Source organism: Myotis daubentonii, chromosome 3 (genome assembly GCF_963259705.1).
Source record: "Myotis daubentonii chromosome 3, mMyoDau2.1, whole genome shotgun sequence".
NCBI classification, from domain to species: Eukaryota; Metazoa; Chordata; class Mammalia; order Chiroptera; family Vespertilionidae; genus Myotis; species Myotis daubentonii.
In genome coordinates, this window is record NC_081842.1 from 218,419,158 (window position 1) to 218,432,165 (window position 13,008).

At 68.6% G+C, this 13,008-nt stretch overlaps 1 protein-coding gene across 4 annotated transcripts in view; it reads left to right on the forward strand.

Moving 5' to 3' along the window:
- The window catches only part of MEGF6 (multiple EGF like domains 6), a 68,099-nt gene extending 58,792 nt beyond the window's left edge, over positions 1-9,307 (forward strand). For 2 of the 4 annotated variants that reach the window (XM_059691465.1, XM_059691469.1), the window contains 19 exons: positions 432-563; positions 669-797; positions 919-1,050; positions 2,148-2,276; positions 2,396-2,524; positions 2,797-2,925; positions 3,261-3,389; positions 3,704-3,832; positions 4,186-4,314; positions 4,430-4,561; positions 4,678-4,806; positions 5,271-5,399; positions 6,266-6,394; positions 6,499-6,627; positions 6,893-7,021; positions 7,104-7,232; positions 7,711-7,839; positions 8,481-8,528; positions 8,722-9,307. In XM_059691465.1, the coding sequence (XP_059547448.1) occupies positions 432-563; positions 669-797; positions 919-1,050; positions 2,148-2,276; positions 2,396-2,524; positions 2,797-2,925; positions 3,261-3,389; positions 3,704-3,832; positions 4,186-4,314; positions 4,430-4,561; positions 4,678-4,806; positions 5,271-5,399; positions 6,266-6,394; positions 6,499-6,627; positions 6,893-7,021; positions 7,104-7,232; positions 7,711-7,839; positions 8,481-8,528; positions 8,722-8,786 (2,315 nt within the window). In that variant the 3' untranslated portion in view covers positions 8,787-9,307. The remainder of the gene's footprint in view (positions 1-431; positions 564-668; positions 798-918; positions 1,051-2,147; positions 2,277-2,395; positions 2,525-2,796; positions 2,926-3,260; positions 3,390-3,703; positions 3,833-4,185; positions 4,315-4,429; positions 4,562-4,677; positions 4,807-5,270; positions 5,400-6,265; positions 6,395-6,498; positions 6,628-6,892; positions 7,022-7,103; positions 7,233-7,710; positions 7,840-8,480; positions 8,529-8,721) is intronic. The other 2 variants (XM_059691468.1, XM_059691467.1) reach the window with 2 other exon arrangements.
- The last annotated feature ends 3,701 nt before the right edge of the window (positions 9,308-13,008 follow it).

The window sequence follows — 13,008 nt, forward strand, 5'->3', positions numbered from 1 at the left end:
TCTGTGGCCCCCTCGCTTCCCTGGGCTGGACCACTGGGGGACGGGCCGCCCCAGGCCGTGTTCGCAGACCCCAGCCCTGGGCTGTGCTCGGGAGCCCTGACCCCAGGCCCGGCCACAGAGGCTCTGGGAGCCCACACTGGGCCACCCTGCGGCCCGGGGGGCGGGTCTGTGCTGCCCTGACGGCTGCGCCAGCAGAGGGGCCCCAGAGCCCAGCCCTCCCCGAGGGGCTGTGGGCCGCCCTCCAGGCTGCTACTCCCTGGGGGTCTCCTGGCCCGGACAGGCCCCCTGGGGCGGGGCTCTCTTGGGTGACGGCACCCCGTAGTCTGCACCCTGCAGCCAGGGAGCGGCCGGGAGTCCCCCTCCTGTGCACGTTGGGGGTGTGGTGCTGAGCCGGGGAGGCTGACGCACCATGGTGGGGGCACGGGGGCTAGACTGTCCCGAGGGCCGCTGGGGGCTCGGCTGCCAGGAGATCTGCCCGGCGTGTGAGCACGGCGCTGCCTGCGAGCCCGACACCGGAGCCTGCCGGTGCCGCCCCGGCTACACGGGCAGCCGCTGCCAGGATGGTGAGTGCCCCTGCCGACCTCAGCCCCCCGGTGACCCACGGCTCCCCTCACTTCCCCTCCCTCCTCCCTCAGCGGCTCCCCACACTCCCCCTCCCCCTCCCTCAGTGTGCCCCGCAGGCTGGTTTGGGCCCGGCTGCCACATGAAGTGCTCTTGTGCCAACGACGGGCACTGCCACCCGGCGACGGGACATTGCAGCTGTGCCCCTGGGTGGACCGGCCTCAGCTGCCAGAGAGGTAGGCGGCCGCTGTCTGGCATCCCTCCCCGAGAGAGGCCTCCACAGGCCCAGCAGCCCCCCTCCCGCCGTGGTGCCCGCGGGCACTGCTGGGCCCGGCTGGTGACGGGGCTCTGTTGCAGCCTGTGACAGCGGGCACTGGGGCCCCGACTGCAGCCACACCTGCAACTGCAGTGCCGGCCGCGGGAGCTGCGACGCCGTCAGCGGCCTGTGTGTGTGCGAGGCCGGCTACAGAGGCCCGCGATGCGAGCAGCGTGAGTCCTGCCTGCCCCTCATGCGCACAGACACGTCCCACACACGTACACACACCCACAAATATGCACCCATGCACACACACATGCACACACCTGCACACATGCACCCCACATGTACATGCCCCACACAATGTATACATACCCACATGCGCACCCCATGCACACACATGCACGACACATATGTATACACACCCACATACATGTTTCCCCATGCACAGACACACATGCACACACCCCACATAATGTATACATACCCGCATGTGCACAAGCATGCACCAGCATGCACAGACACATGCACACATGTGCATGCATGCATGCCGTGTAACAGATGCACACATGCTAGTGTTGGGGAACCTGGCCCTGCCCTCTTGTCCCCAGAAGAGCAGGGGTTCTGCTCCCCTGAACTCACCAGCTCCCCTCCCAGCCTGAGCCCCCGCCTCCCACCTCCAGGGCCCAGCAGCAGGCTCACCTGGGGCAGCAGGGAGCTGAGGCGCCTGCCAGCCCAGGGGCGCCTGGAGGGGGGCGTGTGGCTGCTAAGAACCGCAAGTCTTGCTTTTCGGCGCCTGCCCCTGGGGCTGAGGTGGTGGCTGTGAGCGGGGCCTGGGCAGGTCCTCCTACAAGTAGCCCCAAAGGCCTCACCTGGGGCTCAGGCCCTACCTGGGCAGGGGAGGGGCATGGGGTGAGCCTGGTGCCCTGGGGCAGGGGCATGGGGTGAGCCTGGTGCCCCTGGGGCAGGGAGGGGCAGGGGGTGAGCCCGGTGCCCTGGGGCAGGGGCATGGGGTGAGCCTGGTGCTCTGGGGCAGGGAGGGCAGGGGCATAGGGTGAGCCCGGTGCCCTGGGCCAGGAAGGGCAGGGGCATGGGGTGAGCCTGGTGCTCTGGGGCAGGGAGGGCAGGGGCATAGGGTGAGCCCGGTGCCCTGGGCCAGGAAGGGCAGGGGCATGGGGTGAGCCCGGTGCCCTGGGGCAGGGAGGGGCTTCTCCGTTAGCCAGCCCCAAACCCTTGTCCCCGGGCCGCTGGGATGGCGGAGGCCCAGGCAGGATGGGGTGGGGGGGCTCACTGTCACCCAGCTGATGGCGGGTGGGGCTCTGTCTCCCAGGGTGTCCCCAGGGCCACTTCGGGCCGGGCTGTGGGCGGCGCTGCCAGTGTGAGCACGGGGGTGCTTGTGACCACGTCAGTGGGGCCTGCACCTGCCCCGCGGGCTGGAGGGGGACCTTCTGTGAGCGAGGTGAGCGGGGCTGGGGCCGGGGCCGGGCGGCCAGGCATGTGGACGGGCCTGGTGACCTGGCTGGCTTCCCATCACCTCGCCACCCCCCCCCCCCCGCCTTCCCCCTGCACCCCCCGCAGCCTGCCCGGCCGGCTTCTTCGGACTGGACTGCCGTCGTGCCTGTGACTGCGCGGCCGGGGTGCCCTGCGACGCTGTGAGCGGCTCCTGCCTCTGCCCCGCTGGCCGCCAGGGCCCCCGCTGCGCCCAGAGTGCGTGAGGCCTGCCAGCCTGGGTGGTATAGGGGGCGGGGGGCGGTCACGGTGCCAGACCCGCTCCCGGGGCCTGGCCTGGCTGTCCGGAGCTGCCAAGTGGCCACCCCGGCACACCGCTTGCCCACGAAGGCCATCGTGGGGGCCCCTGTTTGTGGTCCCCCTGAGTGATGCCCAGGCCAGAGAGGGGCACGGCGGCCACAGCGGCCCCGGGGCCCAGCTGCTCCTCCCAGGGTCTGTCTGCCCAGGCCCCTGACTGCCCTCTCCTGCAGCCTGCCCAGCCCTCACCTACGGGCACAACTGCAGCCAGGCCTGCTCCTGCTTCAACGGGGCTTCCTGTGACCCAGTGCACGGGCAGTGCCACTGTGGCCCTGGCTGGACGGGTCCCAGCTGCCTGCAGGGTAAGTCTGGGGTCCGGGTTATGCTCCCTGCTCCTGGGTGGGTGCCAGGCTCACCTGAGGGCAGCAGCGGTGGCTGGGGCCCTGTCACCTGGGGGAACGAGGGGAGGAAGGAGGCGCTCAGGACCCAGGGCCACACCCTGCAGCGCTGAGCCCCCACAGCTGGGTGGTGAGCAGCGGGGAGGGGAGGGCGGGCAGCGGACTGGGGGCAGGTTGTCCTAGGAACAGTGGTGGGCGGGGGCAGAGACCTCCCTGTGGCAGCTCGGCCGGGCCTCCTGGGGAGAGGGGGCCGCCCTGAGGCCTGCCTGTGGGTGCTGCACGCGCTGCCCTCTCCCCAGCCTGCCCCACAGGCCTGTTCGGCGAGAACTGCCAGCTCGCCTGCCTCTGCCGCAACGGGGGCACCTGCCACCCTGTCTCGGGCAACTGCACCTGCGTGGAGGGCTGGGCCGGCCCGGCCTGCGAGCAGGGTGAGCCCCGGTGGGCAGAGGAGGGACGAGGGGCCCTGGGCTCTGTGGGAGCCGGGCTGGCACCCCAACGGGCCCCTGTGCAGCCCCGCCCTCTGTGGCCAAAGCTTCCTGCTGGGGGGCGGGGGGGCAGCACCTGGCGTGTGGCCTGGGGCCTGCAGCCTGACCAGCTCACCTCTCCTTCCTGGGGGCGGGATCTGAGGCTCCGGGTGCAGAGCCATGGGGGGTGAGGGGTGGGGGGTAGGGGTGGGGACGAGGGAGGCCCAGGGTCATAGCCCGGCCCCAGGAGGCGGGCCCTCACCTGTGCCCGCCCACAGAGTGCCTCCCCGGGCGTTTTGGAGCCGGGTGCCAGCGCAGCTGCGGATGCCTCCACGGCGGCGTCTGTGACCCGCACACGGGCGGCTGCCTCTGCCCCTCGGGCTGGACCGGGGACACGTGTCAGAGCCGTAAGTGGGCAGGGCCGGGCCGGTGCAGGGCGGCCCTCAGCCAGGCGGCCAGCCGTCCCGTCAGGCGGGTCTGTGTCCGAGCTGCCCGTCCCCTGGGGCCCAGCCCTCCGCTGCCATCCCGCAGCCTGTGCCCGGGGCACATTTGGGGCTCGCTGTGGGGAGCGCTGTGCCTGCCGGCGGGGCGCCACCTGCCACCACGTCACCGGGGCCTGCCTCTGCCCCCCGGGACGGAGGGGCCCGCGCTGTGACAGTGCGAGCCCCAGTCCTGCCAGCACCAGGGGTGGCCTGTCATCCGTGAGCCCTCCAGGCCGGTGCTGGCCCTGGGCTCCCCACCCAGCCCGTGCCTCCCACAGCCTGCCCGCCCGGATGGTTCGGAGAGGCCTGCGCCCTGCGCTGCCAGTGCCCAGCGGACGCCGCCTGCCACCACATCACCGGGGAGTGCCGCTGCCCCCCGGGCGCCGCCGGGCCGGGCTGTGAGCAGAGTAGGTGACCGAGCGGGTCCCTCCTGAAGCTCAGGCCACATGTCCCCCTGAGCCCGGCCCCCAAATCTCCTGCCAAGGGGGGCCACGGGGTGACGGGAGGATGTCTGCTCCCCAGCCTGCCCGCCCGGCACCTTCGGGGAGAACTGCGGGCGCAAGTGCCAGTGTCCCGGCGAGAACCAGACCTGCCACCCCGCCTCCGGGGCCTGCGTGTGCGCCTCCGGCCACCACGGGCCCGGCTGCCGGCAGCGTGAGTGCTGGGACTGAGCTGGGCCGGGGCTGGCAGGGGTGGAGGGCGGAGACGCGGGGGCTCTGCTGTGGGAGGCCCAGCCCCTCACCCCTGGCAGCCGCCCCCCACCCCTGCAGGGTGCCCCCCCGGGCGCTTCGGGTCTGGCTGTGAGCACCTGTGCGGATGTCTCAACGGCGGCTCCTGCGACGCGGCCACGGGCACCTGCCGCTGCCCTCCGGGCGTCCTGGGGCCCGACTGCAGCCTCAGTGAGTGGCAGGGGGAAGGCGGGGGCTCCTTCTCCCTGACCCTCCCCTCGGCCCCAGGCTGGGGGAGCTGGGGAGTCCCTGCAGGCTGAGTGCTGCGTGCCCCCCCCCCCCGTCATGCCCACCAGGGTGGCGCACAGAGCCCAGCGGGCATCCTGCCGAGAACAGGGCCTTCCCCTCAGTCACGCGGGGACTCTGCACCCATCTGGGGTCCGTCTGGGACGCCGTCTGGGATCTGTCTGGGGTGCTGGCTGGGCTTGGAGGGGGGGCAGTGAGTCACTGTCACTGCAGAGCAGGCTGGGCCCCAGCAGCACCTTCGGGGCTGGGAGGTGCCAGAGCCGGATGTGGGGGCAGAGGAGCAGGCAGTCTCCGCTCTGTCTGGGCCGCACGTGGATGGAGACTCCGCCCTGCCCCCCCCCCCCCACGGTGGAGAGAGGGGGTCGGCCACCTCCCCCTTCCTCCCGCAGCCTGTCCACCAGGCCGATTTGGCGCTGGCTGCGCCCACGTCTGCAGCTGTGGGCCGGGGGCGACCTGCGACCCTGTGACCGGCACCTGCACCTGCCCCCCAGGGAGGACCGGCGCCCACTGTGAGCTCGGTGGGTGCCCTCGCCTGCTGCCGGGGCGCCCAGGGTCACTGCGCAGCCACGGGGCGGAGTGGGGCAGGGGGAGGGTCCCTGGCGCGTTCAGGCCTGTGGCCTCTGTAGAACCCCGCCTCCTGCCCAGTGCCCCACGGGTCAGTGGGCCGCCCAACACCACCCGAGGCCTTCCTGGCTCAGACCATCAGGTTACCGGTCCACGCCCTGTGTCCAGTGGGGGCCGGACAGGGTCCCTCTATCCCACAGCAGGCGGGCCAGGTGGCTGTTGAGTTGAGGATGGAGCAGCCTCCGGCCGACGCCCCCTGGGAGTGGGACCCTCTGGTGCTTTCTGCAGGCCCAGGGGCTGGGCCCCGGGAGAGGGAGGCGTGGAGCACAGGCCATGGGGAGAAATAGGGTGGCCCTGGGGACAGTCTTGGGGCTCACACCCCCGATGGCATGCAGGTCCCACAGCCATGCCCAGAGCCCCTGGCAGGCCCAAGCCCTGCCACCCTCTGGTCCTCAGAAGGGCTGGTGGCTCCCCCCCCCCCCCCCCCGCCCCCGGTTCTCAGCCCCAGACCTGGCTCCAGCCAGGCCTTGTCCTCACCCCCAGAGAAGCAGGGCAGCCGCGGGCCAATCAGATGAGGAGCAGAGTGCCGCCACCTCCCAGAAGGCTCCCTGACCCTACGCCCCTTCCCCTGAGTGACCTCAGCTCTGGGTCAGGCCTGAAAGGATGGACAGAGGGTCAGGACATGATTGGGGTCCCTCCCACATGTGTGCCCGGTGCAGGCTGGGCCCGAGGGGTCCTGGGAAATGGTTGAGTGGGTGTCAGGCCTGGTGGGGACGGGTCTCCAGCGTGTCCAGCCTGGGCGTCCGGCCTCTGTCTCTAGAGTGCCCCCAGCACCGGTTTGGCGCGAGCTGTGAGCACCGGTGCGCCTGCCAGCACGGCGGCCTGTGCCACCCCGCCAATGGCAGCTGCTCCTGCGGCCTGGGCTGGACGGGCCCGCACTGCGAGCTGGGTGAGTGCCCGGCGGCCGGGTGGCGGGTCCGGCGTGGGCTGAGGGTTGCTCCCGGGTCCCCTGAGTCAGGCCAGTGCCTGAGGCCGACCTGCCGCTCTCCGCAGCCTGCCCCGCCGGGCGCTACGGCGCCGCCTGCCGCCTGGAGTGCTCCTGCCTCAACAACGGCACCTGCGAGCCCACCACGGGCGCCTGCCGCTGCGGCCCCGGCTTCTACGGCCAGGCCTGCGAGCACCGTGAGTGCTGGGGGCCCTGGCCCGGCACCCCCCTTCCCGCCTGTGCGGGAATCTGGGCTCACCTGGGCTCGGGGGGGCCTAGGAGACTGGGCCTAACCCCAGGCTACTGGGGTCATATCGGAGCCTGTGAACTCCCCCCTGAGCCCCGTGTGTGTGGGGGGGAAGCCGGGCCTCGATGGGCAGCAGGGGGAGCCCAGACCCCTGAACCCAGCCCTTTGCTCACTCGGGTAAACTGAGGCAGGAACTCTCACCCGGTCTCCCTCAGCCTGTCCCCCTGGCTTCCACGGGCGTGGCTGCCAGGGGGTGTGCAGGTGCCAGCATGGAGCGCTCTGCCACCCCGTCAGCGGCCAGTGTCTGTGTCCCGCTGGCTTCCACGGCCAGTCCTGTGAGAAGGGTGAGCGCCCCCCTACCGCGCCCCTGCCTGCCCAGTCGGGTGTGGGACGGGAGGAGAGCTGAGTCACTGCCCCGCCCCCCAGGGTGTGAGCTGGGCTCGTTTGGAGAGGCCTGCGGTCAGCGGTGCGGCTGTGAGGGTGGGGCTGCCTGCGACCCTGTCACCGGCCACTGCCTTTGCCCCCCCGGCCGCACGGGCGCCACCTGTGACCTCGGTGAGTCTGCAGTCCCACCGGTGGGGCACAGGTGTGGGTTCCTGGACCAGGACCTTGGTCCGGCCCTGCCTGTGTCGCGCCGGTGGGCTCGGGGGGCACCCTCTGCTCCCAGCTCCCGCAGGGTCCGCTGTCAGGGCCACACCCTGTCCTCAGGCCACCTACAGGCTTCCGGTGACCTCTGCCCGGGGAAGTGGGAGGAGACCCTGGCCTGCCCCCACGGCCGGGATAGGAAGGGCGCCCTGTTTGTGGTCTTGCTGTGCGTGCATCGTGACCGCCAGGCCCCCCCTGCCAGCCCTGGACAGGGAAGGACTTGGTGCTGGCTGGGGGTCCGGACACGTGCTGGTACCCGGCGCTTTCCCACGGGAGAGCCCACGGGGCCAGGAAACAGCAGAGGGTTTGCCCTCAGGACCCCACCCAGAGGGGGGCCGGGCCGGGGTGGCGGGTGGCTCCCGGCTCAGCGCTCCGCCTCCCCCTGCAGACTGCAGAGCCGGCTTCTTCGGGCCGGGCTGTGCCCTGCGCTGTGACTGCGGGGGTGGGGCCGGCTGCGACCCTGTCAGCGGCCGGTGTCACTGTGTGGACGGCTACACCGGGCCCACGTGCCGCCAGGGTGAGTCCGGCGGCCCTGTGCCCCAGCCCCGCCCTGGCCCAGGCCCGCCCCTCCCCATGCAGTGCTGACTGGTCCTGGTGGTCTGGGGTTCCCATGGCTTCCGATGGGCAAAGTGTAACCTTGCAGCCCTGGACCTAGGAGCAGGGCTTGGCATGCTGGCAGCCCCAAGCAGCCCCAGATGTGGGCAAGGGCGGGCTCCTACCACGTGGTGCCAGGCCTGGGGTGTGGTGCCAACCTTGCCAGTCTGGTGCTCAGGACATAATGTTGGCTGTGGTGGCACCTGGTGGTCAGACATGGTACTGCACCAGAGGGCCACGCAGCCTTGACATTTGAGGGGGGCAGGGGGTGCTGCCTGCCTGAGGCCCCTTGGGAAGATGGACTGGCAGGGCCTCGCGGCCCCCTGCTTTGGATGGGACCTGGCTAGTTCTGGGGTGAAATTTCCCTCCCCCCATCCAGCCTGAAGTCCCGTCGCCCAGCCCTCCATGCTGCCTGGACAGGGCCGGGCTGGGAACACTCATTGGGGGTGGGGAGGGGGAGAGGCCCCACTGTTTGCCTAGGGGGGGCTCTGCAGGCCTGGGTTTCCCTCACCAGTGCCCACCCAGGGGTGGGGCACTAACATGAGGGAGTCTGTCTGCCTTCAGGTGGCCCCCCCCAGCTCCCTGGGATCCCGTCCCCAGCCCCAGGCCCAGGTAAGGGGCTGGTGGCGTTTGCTGCGTCGCTGGTGCCTCAGCAGAATGAGGCAGAGGTGGGAGGGTGTGGGCACGGGTGGGACTGAAACTCAGAGAATAGCCTGATGGTGGCTGGGAGGAGAGGCTGAGCGGGCGAGCAGGGGGAGTGCGATGTCCCCGCCTGGCGCTGACCCCCTTGCTCCTGTCCCTGCAGCGTCCTCACAGGCCACCCCGCACAGACCAGCGCCCGGGCGCCGCCGCAGGGCAGAGGAGCGCTAGCGCAGCCGCGTGCCGCCTCCCGGTGCGGCCGACAGCACCCATGGCCTGGAGAGCTCTCGGAGGGAGCTGTGGCCAGGACTGCGCCCGAGCCCTTCTTGCTTCTGCGGGCTGTGGACATGGCAGCCTCTGCAGGGACCTGCACAGGCCTGGCCTGCAGGCGGCTCCACTGGGCAGCTCTGGAGCAAGCGGACTGGCCTGGCTGAGGGGGCCCCGCCCGCCCCTGGGGGGACGGCAGGAGGGGTGGCTGCAGGTGCAGGCGGGCGCGGGCCTGCCCTCCGAGCAGGCTCTCTGGTGCTATGCCCGGGACTGCGCAGCGCGGCCGTGGCCTGGAAGGTCGCAGCGTATTTATATGATGGTATTTATGGGCCGTGGGCGTGCCCACTGTGGCCTGGGTGCTGGAGGGCGCCTGGATCCTGCCGCCCCCGGGGGCCCGGACTCGGGACTGCGGGGTTTGGGGGCCCCCGGCCGTGGGCTCCGGCACCTTGTGAAACCCAGGAAGCTAAGAAAGGAGTGCGCTTCCCGAGGCCTGTGTGTGTGCTGCTCTGTGCGGGCGCCGGGGGCGCGGGCACGATCGTCCTCCGACAGGAGCCTCCCCTGACCAGGGAGGCCCCGGGTACCTGGCCCACTCGGCCCCTGCTCCACCCTAGTGATGGGGTGCCCACAAGGAAAGCTGGGGTTGACCCCGGTTCCCAGGGGCTGCCAGAGGAGCCCACAGCCCAGGCGCCTGAGACCCAGGGTGGTGCAGGGGCAGCATGGGGCCCACCTATCCCTACTCCTGCCCTCCTAGCCTCAGGCCAGAGACAGTGGCGAGGAGCGACCATTGCGGGGCGGGGTGCCGCAGAGAGGGTTGGACCCAGATTGTCCCACCAGACACGGCTGAGCTGCAGCCCTGCCCCCTCCCCTCCCACAGCCCCACCCCTGAGGGCACAGGGCGCAGGGGGCAGAGTACGGAGGTAGGTTCTGGGAAGCCCTGCCCCTTAACAGACAAGCAGTGAACAGTGGAGAGCGAGGAAGCCCAGTTAATGAGCCTGTCCTGGGACTCAAGTAAACACGTGATTTGATTACGTGGGGTGACGGAGGCAGTTAAAGGGGAACCACCAGGGAGACTGAGTCAGGGCGGCAGCACAGACACAGCCAGCGGGGGCTTCCCAGCCAGGAAGGTTCCCAGCACGCAGCCAGCAGGGAGAGAGAGAGAGAGAGAGAGAGAGAGAGAGAGAGAGAGAGAGAGAATAGAAGTGGATAAGGAAGGGTGGCTGTCCATCTAATCGTATCTAATAAAAGAGAAACATGGTAATTAGCGTACGACCGCTACCCTTCCCATTGGCTAATCAGGGCAACATGCAAATTAACTGCCAGCCAAGATGGCGGCCGGCAGCCAGGCAGCTTGAAACTAACATGAGGCTTGCTTGCTTCAGTGACAGAGGACTGCAACGTTCCCCGCCTGCCGCTGCAGGCCTCTGAGCTGCAACTCTAAGCAACTATGCAACAAATATAGAAGCTAAACAAAACCCCAGAAACCTGCTTTAGTCCACCGGGCTTCAGCCAGCAGGATCGCAACATTGTAAGCAAAGGCCAGAAACGTACTTTCAGCAGCGGAGGCCTAAGAGCTGGAGCCAAGCCTCAAAGCTAAAGCTGGCCAGAATAAAAAGAAAAAAAGGAGCAGTTGGGAGCTTCAGTCACCCCCAGCCTGAAAACAGCCCTCATCCCCTCACCCAGGCTGGCCAGGCACCCCAGTGGGGACCTCCACCCTGATCCAGGACACCCTTCAGGGCAAACCAGGCAGCCCCACCCATGCACCAGGCCTCTATCCTATATAGTAAAAGGGTAATATGCCTCCTGGCACCGGGATCAGTGTGACAGGGGCAGCGCCCAACCCCCCTGATCGCCCTGCGGCTCTGTGTGTGACAGGGGGCGGGGCCATAACCTCCCTATCCGCCCTGCTCTGTTCATGACAGGGGAAGGCACCCCAACCCCCTGATCAGCCCTGCTCTGTGCCTGATAGGGGGGAGCTCCCCAACCCCCTGATCGCCCTGCGGCTCTGTGTGTGACAGGGTGCGGCGCCCCAACCCCCCCCCCACGGACCCTGCTCTGTGTGTGATGGGGTAGAGCCATAACCTCCCCATCGATCCTGCCCTGAGTGTGAGAGTGGCGGCACCCCAACCCCCTGATCGGCCCTGCTCTGTGGGTGATAGAGGGCAGCGCCCCAACCCCCTGATGGGCCCTGCTCTGTGCGTGACAGGGGGCAGTGCCCCAACCCCCCGATTGGCCCTGCTCTGTGCGTGACGGGGTGGTGCCGCAACCTCCCCATCGACCCTGCCTTGAGTGTGACAGGGGACGGTGCCCCAACCCCCCAATCGGCCCTACCCTGAGCATGACTGAGGGTGGCATTCCAACCTCCTGATCGCCCTGCTCTGTGCATGACAGGGGGCGGTGCCCCAACTCCCCAATCGGCCCTGCTCTGAGCCCAACCAGGGGCTGCACCTAGGGATTGGGCCTGCCCTCTGCCACCTGGGAGCAGGCCTAAGCCAGCAGGTCATTATCTCCTGAGGAGTCCCAGACTGCGAGAGGGCACAGGCCGGGCTGAGGGACCCCTCTCCCCCCCGAGTGCACAAATTTTTGTGCACCGGGCCTCTAGTCTATCTACACTAATAAAAGAGAAAAATGGTAATTGGCGTATGATGCTACCCTTTTCATTGGCTAATCAGGGCTACATGCAAATTAACTGCCAACTAAGATTGGCAGTTAACTGCCAACAAGATGGCGGTTAATTTGCATATGTAGGCACAATGCAGGGAGGTGAAAGGGAAAGCGGGAAGAAGCCCCCTGCCACTGACAGTGATCAGAAACCCAGGGGGGAGCTAAGAGCTGGGGGGCAGGGCAAAGGTGGCCCTGGGGCCGCCTTTGCCCTGCCCCCCAGCCATGATTGGAGAATCAGGTGACTTTTCTGCCCTGGCCAGTGATAGCAGGAAGTAGGGGTGGAGCCAGCGATGGGAGCTGGGCACGGTCGAAGCTGGCAGTCCCAGGAGCTAGGGGTCCCTTGCCTGGGCCTAAAGCGAAGCCCACGATCGCGGGGCCGCTGCAGCTGCGGGTCCCCGCTGCCCGGGCCGGACGCCTCAGCCAGAGGTGTTAGGCCTGGGCAGGGGCCGATCCGGTGATTGGTGATCGGAGGGTGATGAGGGTCAACTCCTCTGGCCAAGGCATCAGGCCTGTGTGGGGGGAGGAGCCGGGGATTGGGGGGATATGATGGTCCCCTTGCCCAGGACTGAAGCCTGGGTCAGAGGCGTCAGGATTGGGCGGGGGGTGGAGCAAGCGATCAGAGAGAGATGGGGGTCCCCTGCCCAGGCATGATTCCTGGGCCAGAGGCCTCAGGCCTGGGCGGGGGCCAGAGCCAGTGATCGGGGGGAGATGGGGGTCCCCTGTCCAAGCCTGACACCTCTGGCGGAGGCGTCAGGCCTGGGCAAGGGGCCGATCCTGCGATTGGAGGGTGATGGGGGTCAATGCCTGAGGGCTCCCAGTATGTGAGAGGGGGCAGGCTGGGCTGAGGGACACTCGCCCCCCCCCCCACACACACACCCAGTGCACGAATTTCGTGCACCGGGCCCCTAGTATATATATAAACGCCTAAGCGACAGGTTGACTGGTTGCTATGGAGCTGCCCCCTGGTGGTCAGTGTGCTCTCATAGCCAACCTCCCACAGCTCTGATCGGCCCTGATTGTCAGCCAGGCCGAGGGACCCCACCCACACATGAATTCGTGCACCGGGCCTCTAGTTGAAAAAGAGAGAAATCCACTGAGGAAGTGCAGTGAACAAGTTCTCAGGCCAAAACGCAGACGATCTCACCCCGTGCCCCAAAACATCAGCAAGATAGACACGACCCAACGCACGTTGGGGACACCGGCGCCGAGGAACATGCTGAAATGCCCGGAAAAGGGCCGGCACCCGAGTGGCGTCAGACGCGGTAACAGAGACACTCCAAGCAAAGAGACGCAGATACTCTGTGTTCAGTGTTGAAGGAGGAAATCTGAAACTTGAATTTGACGTCCTGTAAACCACCTCCTGCAGCTCAGCCCACCAGCCCATGCTGCTCTGGGCGGCCGCCTGAGGGAGTCTGTGCCGCAGGGTGCCTGGAGGACGGCGGGGTGTGTGTGTGGACGTGTGTATGTGTGCATGTGTGTGTGCACGTGTGAGTGCATGTGCATGTGTGTGAGTGCATGTGTGTGT